The 19,462-nt window shown below is 46.7% G+C and overlaps 1 protein-coding gene across 1 annotated transcript in view; it reads left to right on the top strand.

Moving 5' to 3' along the window:
- The window catches only part of ABCC1 (ATP binding cassette subfamily C member 1 (ABCC1 blood group)), a 154,091-nt gene that overhangs the window by 36,156 nt on the left and 98,473 nt on the right, over window positions 1-19,462 (top strand). Inside the window, exon 6 of the mRNA XM_073542907.1 lies at window positions 13,215-13,276. Within this exon, the coding sequence (XP_073399008.1) occupies window positions 13,215-13,276 (62 nt within the window). The remainder of the gene's footprint in view (window positions 1-13,214; window positions 13,277-19,462) is intronic.

The following is a 19,462-nucleotide window of genomic DNA, read 5'->3' as shown; positions in this document are numbered from 1 at the left end:
GGTTTCCTGTCCTCGCTGGGCGGATCCCCTCTCTCGTGGTGCCGTCATGTCTCATGAAAAAACACATTACCAGGTATGTAATACCCGTGTATCATGCCCATATGCTCCTAAAGACTTTTGCTTGTTACACTGCCACCAAATGTGTGACGCAACCTCAGAGGCCATGTGCTCCTCAAACTCTTCTTTATACGCACAGTTTGGTGGAGGAGCACAGAAGCCATGAAGGATGTCCACTGCTAGGATAGGGCATTAAAAATTCCATATGCCCAATTCTTTCAGGAGATAAGCGATCGCCAGAGTTCTCTGGCAGTAGCTTACTCCACTCGCCCTATTGTAGACATATGCACGCTCTGCCAACCCGAGACCCGGAGAGGGGATAGGGAGGAATAATTGTGGACTGAATGCAAGTTGGGCTAAGGTGTTCGTAACTAACAAATGAAGTTACGCCCTGTAACGCTATAGCATGCACACATGAAATTGGAATTGCATTACTGCTCTTCAAAATAGGAAAAAAGAGGATACCTAGCGCATAAATTAACCAATTCATGTGTACTCAGCATCCATGATAAGATGATCTTCTTAAGCCTTGTCATGACTGATGCACATAATTGGCCAATTCATGTAAGCCCATCAGCCATGACAATGCTTAAGAGGATCACCTTGTCTTGGCTGCTGGGCACACATGAATTAGTTTATGCTCTAAGTGTAGCGTCCGTCCGCGGATCTGGGCTGCAGTAGGGACAGCACCCCGAGACCCTTAAACCCTATACAGGGATCTGGAATTGTAGCAAGGCCCAGGGGGTGGCTGTCTAGAAGCAGTGCGCCAGAGCAGGACGGTCGCCAATAGGGAGGAAGGCAGGGAGCCAAAAACTTAGTCAGAAACCGGGCGAGCAGCGGAAGTACAGAAACAGCAGGTAGTGGTAGAGTCGAATATCCAGGCCAAGGTCACAAACCGGGAGAATGGCAAAGGTACAAAATCGTCAGGCAGTAGAGGGGTCAGAAATCCAGGCTGAGGTCAGAGTCAAACAATAGCAAATCACACAGTAGCACATAGGGGAACCAAGAATATATCCGGCGGCTTGCAAGACCAGTCCCAAGGTATTTGAGGGATCAGGTCATCCCTCACAGGCTCCCGGACTGATGATGTCATCAGGACCGCCCCCAGGACCAGGCCAGATGGCGATGCACCAACCCCTCCATGACCGAAAGAGGAGTGGAGCCTGCGTCCATCAGATGCCTGCGCAGGAGCCCCTTCTCTGTCGCCACCATCACTCGGGGGCGAACCATGGCACCTTCCAGTGGCCGAGGCAGGAACAGCAGACCCCGAGTCTGACGGCGACGTGACAGTACCCCCCCCTTCTAAGAGGAGCCTCCGGACCCTCAAACCCCGGTTTGTCAGGATGAAGGAGATGAAATCTCCTAATTAATGCTTTGGCATGGATGTTCCCCGCGGGGACCCAGGACTTTTCCTCCGGGCCTAGCCCTTCCAGTGTACAAGATACTGTATGGAGCCCCTCACAAGGCGGGAGTCAAGGTTACCCTGGACTTCATACTCCAAGGTTCCCCCGACCGAAACAGGAGGAGGGGGGGACTGGACAGGGTGAATTGGGGAGCGATACAGCTTCAGGAGAGACTTGTGGAACACGTTGGGCAACTTAAATGACTGAGGAAGTTTTAAACGGAAGGCTACCGCGTTAATCACCTCTATAATTTCGTATGGGCCAATAAATCTGGGATCCAGTTTGGCAGACGGCACTTTAAGCTTGATGTTTTTGGTAGACAGCCAAACCCTGTCTCCAACTCCCAGGTGCGGCCCCTTAGATCGCCGTCTGTTCGCAGCCAAAGCCTGTCTAACCTGGGCCCCTTTCAAGTTCGAGTTTACCTCAGACCAAATCTTTTTTAAGCGGTGTATATTTTTATCTACCCCCAGGGAGCTCCGACATCCTGGCCGAGAATGAACCAAAGCGCGGATGCAATCCATGGTTGCAGAAAAAGGGGGTAGTCTTAATGGAGTCCTGGTATCGATTATTTAGGGTAAACTCGGCTAGTGGCAGATGCTCCAGCCAATCGGACTGATGTTCTGACACATAACAGCGGAGGTATTGCTCCAGAGCCTGTTTGGTACGCTCGGTTTGACCATTGGTTTTGGGGTGGTAGGCAGAGGAGAAGGACAACTCAACACCAATGCGTTTGCAGAGCGTCCTCCAGAACTTTGGGATGAACTGGGTACCTCTGTCGGACACAATATTCACTGGAGCACCGTGAAGACGTACAACATGCACAATGAACAGTTTACTGAAGGTTTCGGAGTTGGGTAACCTCGACAGGGGGACAAAATGACACTGTTTGCTGAACCTGTCCACCACCACCCAGATACTCGTTTTCCCATCTGAGGGCGGCAGGTCCGTAATGAAGTCCATCTAGATGTGGGTCCATGGACTCTCAGGGGTGGGCAAGGACTGGAGCCAGCCGGCAGAACGATTATGGGGGGACTTGGCACGGGAACAGACTTCACACGCTAAAACATAGTCTTTACAGTCCTTAACCACTGTCGGCCACCAAAAGTTCCTAGTTACCAGTCTGGTGGTGGTATTGAGACCAGGATGGCCTGCCAGAACAGAGTCATGTGATTCTTTAAGAACTTTTAGGCGAAACGTAGCCGGACGAACAATTTTTTTTCGGGGGCGTAGTGTCAGGAGCTTGTTCTGGGGACCTACGGATCTCTTCCAGAAGGTCCAAAGACACTGCCGACACAACGATCCCATTGGCCAATATCGGGACTGGTTCACAGTCCTCGGCTTGTGAGGGGCAAAAAACAGTGAGCGGGCATCGGCCCTCACATTTTTAGTACCAGGGCGAAAGGTGATTAAAAAAATCAAACCTAGAGAAGAACAAGGCCCACCTTGCCTGTCTAGGATTTAGTCTTTTTGCTGACTCCAGGTAGGTCAGGTTCTTGTGATCGGTAATTACAGTGATCTTATGTTTGGCGCCTTCAAGGAAGTGGCGCCATTCCTCGAAGGCCCATTTGATTGCCAATAACTCTCGATTACCTATATCATAGTTTTTCTCAGTGGCAGAGAATTTGCGGGGAAAAAAAAGCACATGGGCGAAGCTGAGTGCCCTCACTCAGCTTCGCCCATGTGCTTTTTTTTTCCCGCAAATTCTCTGCCACTGAGAAACTATGATATAGGTAATCGAGAGTTATTGGCAATCAAATGGGCCTTCGAGGAATGGCGCCACTTCCTTGAAGGCGCCAAACATAAGATCACTGTAATTACCGATCACAAGAACCTGACCTACCTGGAGTCAGCAAAAAGACTAAATCCTAGACAGGCAAGGTGGGCCTTGTTCTTCTCTAGGTTTGATTTTTTTAATCACCTTTCGCCCTGGTACTAAAAATGTGAGGGCCGATGCCCGCTCACTGTTTTTTGCCCCTCACAAGCCGAGGACTGTGAACCAGTCCCGATATTGGCCAATGGGATCGTTGTGTCGGCAGTGTCTTTGGACCTTCTGGAAGAGATCCGTAGGTCCCCAGAACAAGCTCCTGACACTACGCCCCCGAAAAAAAATTGTTCGTCCGGCTACGTTTCGCCTAAAAGTTCTTAAAGAATCACATGACTCTGTTCTGGCAGGCCATCCTGGTCTCAATACCACCACCAGACTGGTAACTAGGAACTTTTGGTGGCTGACAGTGGTTAAGGACTGTAAAGACTATGTTTTAGCGTGTGAAGTCTGTTCCCGTGCCAAGTCCCCCCATAATCGCCCTGCCGGCTGGCTCCAGTCCTTGCCCACCCCTGAGAGTCCATGGACCCACATCTAGATGGACTTCATTACGGACCTGCCGCCCTCAGATGGGAAAACGAGTATCTGGGTGGTGGTGGACAGGTTCAGCAAACAGTGTCATTTTGTCCCCCTGTCGAGGTTACCCAACTCCGAAACCTTCAGTAAACTGTTCATTGAGAAACTATGATATAGGTAATCGAGAGTTATTGGCAATCAAATGGAGTGCCTTGCGATAGCACTGCTCCCACTCCGACTTCAGAGGCATCTACTTCAAAAAATGGGCGGTCCAGATCAGGCTGAACCAAAACCGGGTTGGCCACAAAGCACTCCTTTAGCGTAGAAAATGCCTGAATTGCCTCAGGATTCCAATTGGCCACGTCTGCCCCTTTCCGGGTCAAATCCGTGAGTGGTTTGGCAATTTCTGAGAAACCCCTGATGAACTTGTGGTGGTAGTTAGCAAACCCTAAAAATCGCTGCAGCGCTTTTAGCGATTTGGGTTGCACCCATGCTTTAGTAGGTTAGATCTTGGCAGGATCCATGTGGAACCCTTTGCCTGATACCATGTACCCTAAAAATGGCACCTCCTCGGAAAAAAAAACACATTTCTTCAGTTTAGCAAACAAGGAGTGTTCTTGCAGTCTCTGCAGCACAGAACAGACGTGTTGAGTGTGTGTCACAGGGTCAGCATAGTAAATCAGAATGTCATCCAAATACACGACGACATACACCCCACAAATGTCTCTGAAAATTTAATTAACGAAGTTCTGAAACACGGCAGGTGCGTTACTGAGTCCGAACGGCATTACAAGGTACTCAGTGGCCAAGAGGTGTATTAAATGCAGTTTTCCACTCATCCCCATCTCTCATGCGGACCAGATTATATGCCCCCCGGAGGTCAAGTTTAGTAAACCAACGGGCTCCCATTAGCTAATTAAAAAGATCAGGGATGAGTGGAAGCGGATACTGGTTCTTCCCGGTAATCAATGCAGGGTCTGAGACCACCATCTTTCTTCTCTACAAAGAACCCGGCTCCAACTTGTGAAATGGATGGTCTAATAAACCCTTTTTTTAAGCTGTCTGCTATATAGTCATTCATGGCCTGACGCTCTGGACCGGAGAGATTAAATATTCTCCCTTTTGGGAGACAGGCACACGGAATCAGGTCTATAGGGCAATCGTACTCCCTGTGAGGTGGCAGCTTCTCAGATTCTCCAATAGAAAAGGCATCCTCATAGTCTCTGAAAGCAAACGGTATGAGGGGGTTTTTAACCTTAAGGCTATGTGCACACGCTAGCGTTTTTAAACGCTCAGGAAAAGGATCCCCTTCCCAGAAATCGCGCGTCTTTTTCCGCGATTTTGACGCGTTTTTTGACACACGATTTCTGGGATCATTGGGGATGGCTAAAAACGCTCAGCAATGTGGAAATTAATGAGCATGCTGCGTTTTTAGCCGCTAAGCGATTCCTGAGCGGTTAAAAACGCATGCATTGGCACAGAAAGCCAAAAACGCATGCTAATTACTTTGATGCATCTTTTAAGCGTTTCTGCAGCGTCTGAGCCGGCTCAAACGCTGCGGAAATGCTTAAAAAAACGCATCGTGTGCACACAGCCTCAAGGGAATCGGTCACCCCTTTTTTGAGATATCATATAGTGATATCATTCAATTGTGTGTCACATAAGGATTCTCTTAGTACTTTTGCTTCCCCCTGACCCCGCACCTTTCATGCATAAATACCTTTTTTATATCGGTTCAGATGTATGTAAACTGCAACGGTCCGGTCCGATGGGCGGGGCTTATTCAACTGCTCCCCCCCCCCCGTCTTGCTCTACACAAGAAGAAATGCGTAGAGCAAGACAGGGAGGGGGGGAGCAGTTGAATAAGCCCCGCCCAGCGGACCGGACAGCGGCAGTTTACATACATCTGAACCGCTATAAAAAAGGTATTTATGCATGAAAGGTGCGGGGTCAGGGGGAAGCAAAAGTACTAAGAGAATCCTTATGTGACACACAATTGAATGATACCATTATATGATATCTCAAAAAAGGGGTGACCGATTCCCTTGAGGTTCCCTTTAACTTGGTTTACTGCTAATGATATGCAGTTATCCTGACACTGCGAACTCCAGCGCACAACATCACCCAGGTGCCAGTCGATGACAGGATTGGGCTGGCGTAACCACGGCATCCCCAAAATAACTGCAGAAGATAAATTATCCATCACAAAAAATGACATAAGCTCGGTATGTAATGCTCCCACAGACATAGCAATTTTGGCAGTAACAAATTTAACCCCCTCCTGAATAATGTGCCATTAATAGCCGTGGTTTTAATTGGGGCATTAAGTCTTAGTAGCGGTACACCAAGATTCCTAGCAGCCAAAGAATCCACAAAATTTCCTTCAGATCCACAAGCTTTTAAACACATAGATTTCTGACCAAGTTCAGGGAGACTGCTTTTGTATATGTTGGATATATACACAAGAAGCAGTTTTTATGGCCGCATATAATGTAGCGTCCGTCCGCGGATCTGGGCTGCAGTAGGGACAGCACCCCGAGACCCTTAACCCCTATACAGGGATCTGGAATTGTAGCAAGGCCCAGGGGGTGGCTGTCTAGAAGCAGTGCGCCAGAGCAGGACGGTCGCCAATAGGGAGGAAGGCAGGGAAACCAAAAACATAGTCAGAAACCGGGCGAGCAGCGGAGGTACAGAAACGGCAGGCAGTGGCAGAGTCGAATATCCAGGCCAAGGTCACAAACCGAGAGAATGACAGAGGTACAAAATTGTCAGGCAGTAGAGGGGTCAGAAATCCAGGCTGAGGTCAGAGTCAAACAATAGCAAACCACACAGTAGCACATAGGGGAACCAAGAATATATCCGGCGGCTTGCAAGACCAGTGCCAAGGTATTTGAGGGATTAGGTCATCCCTCACAGGCTCCCGGACTGATGATGTCATCAGGACCGCCCCCAGGACCAGGCCAGATGGCGATGCACCAACCCCTCCATGACCGACAGAGGAGCGGAGCCTGCATCCATCAGATGCTTGCGCAGCAGTCCCTTCTCTGTCGCCGCCATCACTCGGGGGCGAACCACGGCGCCAGACCCAAAGTCTGACGGCTATGTGACAGTCCGGCGCCTCCTAGTGGCCGAGGCTGGGACATCGGGCCCCGAGTCTCACGGCAACGTGACACTAAGCATCTTCGTTTTTTTTTCCTATTTTCTAGGGCAGTTTCAATTTCATATATTTTATTCTTGCATGCTATAATGTTAGAGTGAAACTTTTAGTTATATATGGAGATGGCTAATTTTAGTATACACCTGTTCTCTGGTTGGAAGTAACGGTCAGTCTTTGATATTTGTTATATATAGGCTAGGGTTTTTGGGCACCTTTTATGTGAAGTAGATATAAATAGCATGATCACTACTACTAATGCAGTGAGGTCCTACAATGGCATGATCACTACTACTAATGCAGTGAGGTCCTACAATGGCATGATCACTACTAATGCAGTGAGGTCCTACAATGGCATGATCACTACTACTAATGCAGTGAGGTCCTACAATGGCATGATCACTACTACTAATGCAGTGAGGTCCTACAATGACATGATCATTACTAATGCAGTGAGGTCCTACAATGACATGATCACTACTAATGCAGTGAGGTCCTACAATGGCATGATCACTACTAATGCAGTGAGGTCCTACAATGGCATGATCACTACTAATGCAGTGAGGTCCTACAATGGCATGTATACCTGATAAGGAGGTTGATATGACCTGAATACTTGTTCACCCCATAAATCGGACTATTAATCTCCCAGCAGCATCGTTAAATTGATCCTCTTCAAATTCAGGCAGAGCCCCATAGTCCACCATTTCTTCTTGCTCATGTGATGGCCGCGTGCTCGGCATTTTACAGTTATCACAGCTATGTCTTATGAACGTTATGTGAGAGACGAAAAAGATAAAGTTCAAGAACTGCAAGCGGTGATCTTGAAAATCAAAGGAAATTGATATAGAAAACGTATTGGGTAATTGTAGAACTTATCCTTACACAAGGAATAGTCAACCTGCATCATCATCCCCCTTGTACAAATATTCTGGTAATTGCCAGTAATTCAATTTTTCTTTCCCTTGGAAAGACATTGGAACTTATTTATCATTTTGTAGTATTTTTTTGTTTCTTTACAAAATGGTGACCGTGGTTTTTAATTTTGCCGCAAAATAAAAAATGTTTAAAAAGTTGCACATTTGTTTAAAAATGTGGCAAACTTAAATCTCTGCCAGTATCCTTACTCCAAGCAGGGACTGGAATGAGATGTGCTTAAAAAAAAAAAAAAGAAAAAAAGTGACATTTGGTAAAATTTGGATTTCATGATCTACCGTAAGTTTCTAAATACGGTAACAACTTCCAAAACATGTGACTGAGCAAAGTTGTCAATGAAAAATAACCTAAACCAGGGTGTGTGTGCATACTTTCAGTACTTACGGCAGAAAAATCTGCTGTAGATACTGATGTGTTGGCAGGAAAAATGCTGCAGAAAATACTTGCTTTTTGAATTTTTGTGTGTTTAATGCGTTTTACCATTTTATTGGGTTAAAAACGCTGAAAGAATTTTGTGAGCAGTATGAAATCTGCAAGGAAAAAATAAGCAACATGTGCATGAGTCTTCAGAAAGCGTATTCACGCTGCTGGAACAATAAAATGCAGCTTTTTTTCACAACAAAACATGGTGGTTGAATATGGCCTAGGGCTGGTTTCACATTAGCGTTTTTTTGCGCAGCGCATTGTGCGCGCACATGCGTCATGCACACCTATGTTTAACATGGTGGGCGCATGGTCTAGCGTTCGCACGCGTTCATATGCGATTTGTGCACATGCATTTTTTTTCACCTGTTGCATGTTTGGGTCTGTCTAACTGCGCCAAAAAAACTCATAGACATTCGCACATCTGCGTTAAATGCATGCGTTTTAAGAGTTAACATGGCTTGAAACTGGTTAAAACGCAAACGCATGATGCGTTTTTTGCATGCGTTTCTATTGCGCACGCAGCGCTAAATGCTAATGTGAAAGTAGCCTAAGAGACAACTTTAAACATGGCCCAGATCATAAAAAATAAATGGAATTTGTCCTGACGGCACCATGATGTAGGGACGGAGACACTTATTCCATCAATATTTCAACTACTAGACAGCGTAATCGGTAACTAAAATGTAGTGTTTAATCAGCAGGAGATTATCAGTATAGGACTAGGTGTCTCATGCCTCCTAGTCGTCTCATGCCTCCTAGTCAACTGCTGTGTAACCCCGCCCCCCCACCACTGATGATCAGCTGTGGATGTGCAGTGTACACAGCTGCCAATCAGTGGTGTGGGCGGGGTTATACAGAGCTCAGCATTGAGCACTCCTAGATCTGCAGCAGAGAACTGTAATTGTATCAGACTGACTGCATGCAGACCAGCTAGTGACACATCACTGGAATCGGGGTATCTGCCCCTACATTATGCTGATCTCAGACTACAAAGGAAAAAACTTTTCACAGATTTGACTGTTAAGGTGTAGACTAAGGTGATTCCGAAGTAAATTACTGGAGAATGATTAATTGGGGCTACGGTGTTATGTTGGGCCTTTGCAGGCGGAGTGAATCTTTACACACTGCTCCCAGGACTGTGGGTGTATTGGGATAAGTGGTGCTTATATCTGGACTCCGTCATACCCTTTTTGACTTGATAGATTACCCTTTCTATCATTCTATTTCTACGTGTCTGATGATCTGTTACTCTCCCTGGTGGAGTGGTAGAATGTACATGTGTGTAATGCGTATTTCTCTCTAGTTTCCGGTATAGAGGTGCGATTCCTTCTTCGTAGTTTCCCTCTAGCATGAGTGTGAGGTTGTGGCAGGCCTCTCGGTCATGTCCCCCTCTCACGGTAACGCTACCTCCATAGGGTGGATCCCCTCCTGCAGACGTAATCTTACACATTCCTTCCTCCGCCTGATGCCCGTACTGCATATGGTGTCCGTCTGTAACATGATGCAGAGGGGGATCATTACTGGGAACATAGTAGATTGTTTTCTACTAAATCAGTTTGTCTGGTATGAATTTCCTTCAATCACCTTCAAAAGAAAGGTGAGAATAAATCCAGCATTTACAGGGCCGTTCTCATCTTTTTCTTATGTTAGATGAGTGCTTCGTAAAAGAGAAAAAAATATATATTTGCCAATTGCGACTTATTAAATTCTTCCCCAATTCTACTATCAACTTTATTTTTTTTCTTTTCCTCTTATACTTGTGGCCAAGGTGACTGTCTACAAGCTCTTTCCTACTGAGCTTGTAAGCGCTGCACTGAGGCCGGCAGGGAATCGTGGAGCAGGCATTCGGCAGCATTGACCATCAGAAATAGCTGAGCGCAGCACTTGGCTGGTCTACAGCACTCACATAAGAATGAATGGAGCGGAGGTTGATCATGCGCTCTGCCGCGCCATTCATTCTAATGGGAGTGACCGGCAGCTGAGCGCTGCACTGCGCCATCTCCGGCTGTGCCTTTTTAGAATGAATGGAGCGGCAGTGCGCATGATCAACCTCCGCTCCATTCACACAGACTCCTGCTGCTTGAGCAGTGGGTGACCCCCTAGCATTTCAGAAGTTATCTTCTAGCCCCCCAGATTGGATGTTTCCTCCTAACTTGAGAATGCCATTTTAAGCCTTAGCTTTCATTTGCGTCTTGTGGAAATGGTTTTGTCGTCAATAGCATGTCAGATTTCATATCGATAGTTATTTATTTCTTCCAGTGTCGAAGAGTGGGGATGCTTCAGCAAGGCTGGAATTGGGCAGGTTAATCTTTATGAAGGACGTATGAATCAAACCGCATAAAAGGTTATCCTGGAAAAACAGTTGATTCCTTCTGCTCAGGCAATGTTCCCCAACTCTGAGGACTGGTTTTTCCAGCAGGACAATGCGCCATGCCACACAGCTAAGTCAATCAATGTGTGGATGGAGGACCACCACATCAAATCCCTGTCATGGCCAGCCCAATCTCCAGACCTGAACCCCACTGAAACCCTCTGGAATGTAATCAAGAGAAAGATGGATAGTCACAACCATCAAAGAACTGTTGAAATTTTTGTTCCAGGAGAGGCATAAGGTCACCCAAAAGCAGTGTGAAAGACTGGTGGAAAGCATGCCAAGCCGCATGAAAGCTGTGAATAAAAATCATGGTTATGCCACAAAATATTGATTTCTGAACTCTTCCTGAGTTAAAACATTAGTATTGCTTCTAAATTATTCTGAACTTGTTTTCTTAGCATTATTTGAGGTCTGCAAGCACTGCATTTTTTGTTGTTTTGACCATTTCTCATTTTCTGAAAATAAATCCAAAATTTAACACTTGGAAATGTGAAGACATGTTGTCAGTAGTTTATAGAATAAAAGAGCAATTTACATTTTACTCAAAAATACACCTATAAAGAGAAAAATCAGACAAACTGAAAATTTTGCAGTGGTCTCTTAGATTTTGTGTTCGTATATACAGCTCTGGCAAAAATTATCATAATTGCTGAGTAAACTGTAAAAAAAAGTGAAAAAACTTTTTAAAATATTGCTTACAAAAGTGAAGGTTCTTGGTGCACAAATTAGCCAATTCATGTGAGCCCATCAACGCGACAAGGTGACACTTCTCTATAAAAGTCTACAGTGGAATGGCCAAAACTTCCTCCTGGGTTACAAACTTGCACATTAAAGTAAGCTGGTAGGAACCAGAGTGAATTATAAACACCCTTGGGCTGATGGGTGGGGTGCAGAGTCAGAAAGGAGGAGGTAACAACTCAGAACAAAATCCTGACCAGCACCTCCATATAGTATGAACAGGTGCCAACTGCAATGAATACATAACTTGCAAATTCAGTGCAGTAGGCACCTGTTCATACTGTATGGAGGTGCTGGTCAGGTTTTCTGTTCTATGGTTTGGAGAATGTAAAGGGGTCGGCAACATTATCTTGACTTTATCAGATGTGTTGTGGACATGATTTTTTTTTTTTTTTTGTCCGTAATATATTAGTGCTCCAGGTTCTCCTCCTCTTGTTAGTGCTGCCTTACTCACAGACTGCAGCTCTCCTGTCCTTACAATGGCGGCTGCTCCTCACAGACTGCAGCTCTCCTGTCCTTACAATGGCGGCTGCTCCTCACAGACTGCAGCTCTCCTGTCCTTACAATGGCGGCTGCTCCTCACAGACTGCAGCTCTCCTGTCCTTACAGACTGCAGCTCTCCTGTCCTTACAATGGCGGCTGCTCCTCACAGACTGCAGCTCTCCTGTCCTTACAATGGCGGCTTACAATGGCGGCTGCTCCTCACAGACTGCAGCTCTCCTGTCCTTACAATGGCGGCTGCTCCTCACAGACTGCAGCTCTCCTGTCCTTACAATAGCGGCTGCTCCTCACAGACTGCAGCTCTCCTGTCCTTACTATGGCGGCTGCTCCTCACAGACTGCAGCTCTCCTGTCCTTACAATGGCGGCTGCTCCTCACAGACTGCAGCTCTCCTGTCCTTACAATGGCGGCTGCTCCTCACAGACTGCAGCTCTCCTGTCCTTACAATGGCGGCTGCTCCTCACAGACTGCAGCTCTCCTGTCCTTACAATGGCGGCTGCTCCTCACAGACTGCAGCTCTCCTGTCCTTACTATGGCGGCTGCTCCTCACAGACTGCAGCTCTCCTGTCCTTACAATGGCGGCTGCTCCTCACAGACTGCAGCTCTCCTGTCCTTACAATGGCGGCTGCTCCTCACAGACTGCAGCTCTCTTGTCCTTACAATGGCGGCTGCTCCTCACAGACTGCAGCTCTCCTGTCCTTACAGTGGTCATGTTCTTCCACCAGCAGCCAAAGAATTCCCAACAATTGCAACACTCCTTTCAAAAGCTAAATTGATTGCTTTGTACTTTGGGCATTGTACAGTCAATATGATCAGGATTGCAGATTTAGCAGCGGGTCCTTTTTATTTCTACAGCGGGACAGCTTCAGCTACATCCACTGCATGCCAAAGGTTGGTCTAAAGACCGCCATACACAGTAGACTCTGCCGGCTGGACGATCAATTTGCCGATTAGTAATCTCAGCTGACTTTCTTATACACAGGAGCACTTGGCCGACTGGCACAGTGGCCAGCATCTTATCTCTGAGACAACAATGCGATCGGCATTCTGATATCAGGCATGCCTTAGTGTCGTTTCACCCGACGATCAGTCAACAGATGCTCCCATATGCATTAGTGTATAGCCGGCCGTGACAGGGAAACTGTTGCAACCTACAACACTAAGAGGAGGCAGCTGGACAAGCCTCATGGGTTCTGTTTCATTGAAGTTGTATTTATTTTGCCTAAAATGAGACTTTTTAATGTTTTTATATATTTATTATTTTTTTTTCTTTCTTTCCCTTCCTTAGAATCCATGTCCAGAATCAAGTTCTTCTTTCCTCTCTAAAATTACTTTCTGGTGGATAAGTAGGTAAGAAACTAAATGTATAAGTAAGGAAAAAGCTATAATCCTAAATTAAAGTCCTGTCCGTCTGGTGTAGAAGTTTGGCTGAGTTGGTGCTGACGCCTGCCAAGCATCGCTGGAGACAGGGTCAGTGCGAGTACAGTCATGGCCAAAAGTTTTGAGAATGACACAAATATTATATTTTCACATGATCTGCTGCCCTCTGGTTTTTATGTGTGCTTGTCAGATGTTTTTATCACATACAGAAATATAATTGCAATCATATTATGAGTAGCAAAAGGTTATATTGACAGTTAGAATGAGTTAATGCAGCAAGTCAATATTTGCAGTGTTGACCCTTCTTCAGGACCTCAGCAATTCTCCCTGGCATGCTCTCAATCAACTTCTGGATCAAATCCTGACTGATAGCAGTCCATTCTTGCAAAATCAATGCTTTAATTTTGTCTGAATTTGAAGGTTTTTGTTTGTCCACCCGTCTCTTGATGACTGACCACAAGTTCTCAATGGGATTAAGATCTGGGGAGTTTCCAGGCCATGGTCCCAAAATCTGTTTTGTTCCCTGAGCCATTTAGTTATCACCTTTGCTTTATGGCAAGGTGCTCCATCATGTTGAAAAAGGCATTGTTGATCGCCAAACTGCTCTTGGACGGTTGGGAGAAGTTGCTCTTGGAGGACATTCTGGTACCATTCTTTATTCATGGCTGTGTTTTTAGGCAAGACTGAGAGAGAGCCCATTCCCTTGGCTGAGAAGCAACCCCACACATGAATGGTTTCAGGATGCTTGACAGTTGGCATGAGACAAGACTGGTGGTAGCGCTCACCTGGTCTTCTCCGAATAAGCCGTTTTTACTCTTCGCCACGACAGCACCCACTGGAGGTATCGGATCCGCCCATTTGGAACAGGAAACCCTACAGGAAAGATAAAAGGGGCGGTCCGCCTTTCCTCCTCAGTTTTGGTTTCCTGTTCCAAATGGAGCAGGATCCTGCAGGATCTTACCTGGGCCATGCATCCGCCTGTGCGGTCTCCTCGGGAACGGCAGGGGCTGCGGTCCGGAAGCAGCGTCGGGGGAGATTCCGTTTGACGGCTCCCCCCTCGTCTGGTGGCATAGTGGTGATGACCGGGTCCGGGGAGGGCTGCCAGGTCTTACCAGGGAGCGGGCCGGTCCGGCATCCGGAGGCAGAATTCCCCCCCAATCGGTGGGTATACAGCGTGGGAGGTGAGGCCATGAGCGCGCGTGTGAGTAGCGGTGGCGCAGGAGCCGGCCGGCGCCCGACGCTCCTATACCCCGGAAGTAATGGTTGAACTTCCGGGGTAGGATGGCGATGACGCGGCGCATGCGCCCCGACACAGGGCGACTTCCGGGGGCACGACAGGAGTAAAGATAAAACAGCGCTGCAACGATGGAACCATGTCGTCCCCCGCAGAGTCGCAGACCCCAGCAGGGGATTCAGCTGGGGGCAACTCCACCAGGGACCGCAGCGCCAGGACAGAGACTGCCCGCAGGAGCGAGGCAGCAGAAACCCGATCCAGACCGTCTCAGCCATCCGACCCGGTATTAAGCTTCACTGGGTGAGTGTGCAAAGTATATACTCTACCTATTAAGCTAACCTCCTCCCCCTCCCCCCCCCCCTCTTTACCTTTGACCTCCCACTTCAGTCAAAGAAAAAAGAAAAAACTAAACATAAAGAATGCGCATTATGTTCAGAGCCTCTCCCTGACTCCTACCCCAAAAAACTCTGCAAACAATGCATGAAAGAGACCAGGCAGGGGTCGACGATATCTTCTAAAGATATCCGAGCCATAATTAGGGAGGAAATACAAGCCATCAACCGCGCCAGCACTCCCTCAGAGTCCAGTCAGAGGAAGAACAGGAGTTAAACTCAGGCTCCGCATTCACGTCTTCATCGTCATCCTCGGAGATGGAAGGACTCGCATGTTTTCCACTGGACAGCGTAGATAACCTAGTAAAAGCGGTTAGAAATACTATGGGGTGTGAAGAAGAAAGGGGAGCCCAAACCGCGCAGGACATTATGTTTGCGGGATTGGCAGAAAAAAAGAGGAGATCATTTCCGGTGATACCGGCAATTAAGGACCTCATCAAAAGAGAGTGGGAAAAACACGACCAGAGGGGTTTTCTCCCATCAGCCTCAAAACGGAAGTATCCGTTCACTGATGAGGACCTATTAAAATGGACTAAAATACCAAAGGTGGATGCCGTCATATCCTCCACTTCCAAACAGACCTCGATCCCGGTCGAGGACGCAGGATTGTTAGCAGACCCATTAGACCGAAAGGCAGAATCTTCGCTCAAAAGGTCCTGGGAATCCACCACCGGGGTATTCAAACCCGCAATAGCCAGCACATGTACTGCTAGATCAATGCTGGTATGGCTAGGTCAATTAGACCAGCAGATTGAGCAAAGAGTGTCAAGGGAGAAACTGCGTGCAGCCATCCCGTTGATAAGAGGTGCAGCTGCCTTTATGGCAGACGCTTCAGCGGACACCCTAAGACTGGCAGCGAGGTCGGCAGCCCTGGTGAATAACGCCAGACGCGCGCTGTGGATAAAAAGCTGGAAAGGGGACGCACAATCACAATCCAAAATTAGTGCAACCCCATGCGAGGGTGAGTTCCTCTTCGGGAAAGCCTTAGACGAAATTCTCGCCAAGGCAAAAGAGAGGAAAAAGGCCTTCAGTGATTCTCCAATTCCGTTTTATAGGAAAACCTTTAAGAGACGGCCATTCGGGAGAAGAAGACAATCGGACAGAACGAATAGATGGGCCACGAAAGACGAAAAACAGAAGGGTACCATCTTCAGAGGGCCAACATATAGGAGAGATAAAAATTAAGAGTTTAGACCCACCAGTTGGGGGTAGATTAAAATTTTTTTTTACCAAATGGGAACAAATTACGTTAAGCCCATGGATTTTGAACATAATCAAGGAAGGAATAAAGATTGAATTCCTTCAGATCCCTTATGAGTTCTTTGTTATAACTCGCCTTAATTCCTCAGTCCAGCAGAAGGCTCTCGAAGACGAGATTCGAGTCCTACTAGCTAAAAAAGTTTTAGTTGACGTCCCTGAAGAACAACAGGGTAGAGGCTTTTACTCTCCCCTGTTTTTGGTTTCTAAACCAGATGGTACATTTAGAACCATTATTAATTTAAAGAAGCTTAATTCATTTATAAAAAATTATAACTTCAAAATGGAATCAATTAGATCCACTATAAAGCTTCTTTTCCCAAACTGCGTAATGGCAGGGATTGATTTAAAAGATACTTATTATCATCTCCCTATTCACAATAGATTCCAGAAATACCTAAGAGTCGCAGTGGAAGTCGAGGGCAGGATTCGTCATTTCCAATACGCGGCCATGCCCTTCGGGCTTTCCACGGCACCAAGAATATTTACCAAGGTGATGGCAGAAGTGATGGCCTACCTTCGCCAAAAGGACACACTGATCGTGCCATATTTAGACGACTTCCTAATAATTGGGAATTCAGTCAAACAATGTACTGAACGCGTGACTGACGCAATCTCCTCTTTTCAGAGCCTTGGCTGGATCATCAATATCCAAAAGTCCAGACTCGATCCACAATCTCTCCAGACATTTCTAGGATTTCAACTAGATTCCTTGACCCAGAGATGTCTACTACCTCAGGTAAAAATCACCCTCACAAAACAAAAAATACGAGCAGCTATAGATAAAAGACGTGTGTCCTTGAGAGGAGCAATGTCACTATTAGGATCACTAAATTCTTGCAGTCCGGTGGGCCCAGTACCATGTCCGTACGCTACAACACCAGATCCTCCAAGAGGATAAGCGACATAGTGGTCATTTACAGAACAAAATAACCCTGTCACAAGAAGTCTTGACTTCCCTAGAGTGGTGGTTAGATGATGACCATTTATTTTCAGGAGTTCCATGGGTTATAGTTCCATCCTGTATCGTAACCACCGATGCCAGTCCCCAGGGCTGGGGAGCCCACATGGAGAATGGGTTTCATCAGGGAAGGTGGAGTAGAGAGGAATGCGAGTACTCATCTAATTTAAAAGAACTGACTGCAGTGTTCTATGCTCTATACAACTTCCTTCCGCAGCTCCAACAGAAGCATGTCAGTATCCTATCGGACAACACCACCACAGTGGCCTATATAAACAGACAAGGAGGAACTCGATCAGAGACTCTGATGTCTTCAGCGGCAAGAATTTTAAACTTAGCAGAAAACTATTTTTTGTCCCTCTCGGCCCTTCATATCAGAGGCGAGAGCAATCAAAAGGCAGACTTCCTAAGCCGACACACTCTACGACAAGGAGAGTGGTGCCTCAATCAGAAGGTCTTCAGGGACATAGTAGCCTTATGGGGACAACCCGAGGTGGACCTTTTCGCCACAAAGGAGAACAGGCAGATAAAAACATTTGCCTCCCTATCTCCGTCAGATCACCCAGACATACTAGACGCCTTTCTAGCTCCATGGAATTTCAACCTGGCGTATGCGTTCCCTCCATTGATCCTCCTACCTCAAGTAATTCGGAAGATCAGAGACGACAAAGCAAGGATAATCTTAATAGCACCATTCTGGCCAAAAAGACCGTGGTTTTCGTGGCTGCAGATTATGTCAATAACAGATCCTTGGGTCCTTCCTTCGACTCCCAATCTACTCTCCCAAGGCCCCTTTTTCCACCCTCAAGTGCTCAGCTTGCACTTGACGGCGTGGAATTTGAGAGGCAGTTACTGAGGACAAGAGGATTCTCTGAGTCTTTAATTACTACACTACTACAAAGTAGAAAACAGTCCACAACCCAAATTTACACTAGAATATGGAAAAAATTTCTTCAATTCCATACAGTACCTTATACAGCAGAAGTTCCGATAATCCCAATCTTGGAATTTCTGCAGAAAGGGAAAGACTTAGGCTTAGCAGTAAATACGCTAAGAGTACAAATATCGGCATTAGGAGCACTATATGGCCATAATATAGCAGGCAACAAGTGGATAACTCGATTCATTACAGCATGTGAACGAATAGCTCCAATCCACATACCCTCCGTCCCTACATGGGATCTAAATCTGGTCTTAAACGCCCTAACGGTAGACCCCTTTGAGCCGATCGACACAATACCCTTCAAATACTTAGCACTTAAAATGGCCCTCTTAGTAGCACTGACCTCAGCTAGAAGAGTGGGTGATATCCAGGCCTTGTCAATAGATCCACCTTTTTTCCAAGAATACCAAGACAGATTGGTATTAAAACCAGACCCTGCCTACCTGCCAAAAGTGGCAACAAAATACCATAGATCTCAGGAGATACTCCTCCTCCCAACCTTCTATAAAAATCCCTCTACTCCGGAAGAGCAGAAGTTCCATACTCTGGACGTCAAAAGAACTGTCCTAAAATGTATTGAGAGGTCCAACAGTTGGAGGCAGAGTAGGGCCCTATTTGTTTCATTTCAGGACTGTAAGAAGGGGTATGGAGTCACGAAGAGCACCATTTCCCGGTGGATCAGAGAGGCCATTCGTTTAGCCTACTCCGCAAAAAACGAAGATCCTTCAGGGAACATCAGGGCGCATTCCACCAGGGCAATGGCAACCTCTTGGGCGGAAAAGGGAGATGTTCCGATTGAAACTATATGTAAGGCGACAGTTTGGTCATCCCCTTCTACCTTCTATAACCACTACAGACTTGATCTTTCATCAACCTCTGACTTAAGCTTTGGCAGGACTATCCTTGGCACGGTGGTCCCACCCAGGTGATGGTCTCTGGAATCTCTCCAGTGGGTGCTGTCGTGGCGAAGAGTAAAAAGCCGGATTACTTACCGGTAATGCTCTTTTAATGAGTCCACGACAGCACCGGCTCACTTCCCCCGCTAACGATATCAATAGTTAAAGTATATCAACCAAATAATGGATAAGAAAGATGTTAAAATAAGAGAACATTGCCTAATCCTTGGCGGTCCTTCTGGTACTCTGAAACGTAAAACTGAGGAGGAAAGGCGAACCGCCCCTTTTATCTTTCCTGTAGGGGTTTCCTGTTCCAAATGGGCGGATCCGATACCTCCAGTGGGTGCTGTCGTGGACTCATTAAAAGAGCATTACCGGTAAGTAATCCGGCTTTTCCAGATGTCCCAAACAATCGAAAAGGGGATTCATCAGAGAAAATGACTTTACCCCAGTCCTCAGCAGTCCACTCCCTG

Source organism: Dendrobates tinctorius, unplaced genomic scaffold (genome assembly GCF_039654945.1).
Source record: "Dendrobates tinctorius isolate UK_male_01 unplaced genomic scaffold, ASM3965494v1 ptg000129l, whole genome shotgun sequence".
In the NCBI taxonomy this organism is placed as follows: domain Eukaryota; kingdom Metazoa; phylum Chordata; class Amphibia; order Anura; family Dendrobatidae; genus Dendrobates; species Dendrobates tinctorius.
The sequence above is the reverse complement of the archived record's forward strand: the minus strand, read 5'-3'. Positions and strand labels throughout refer to the sequence as shown.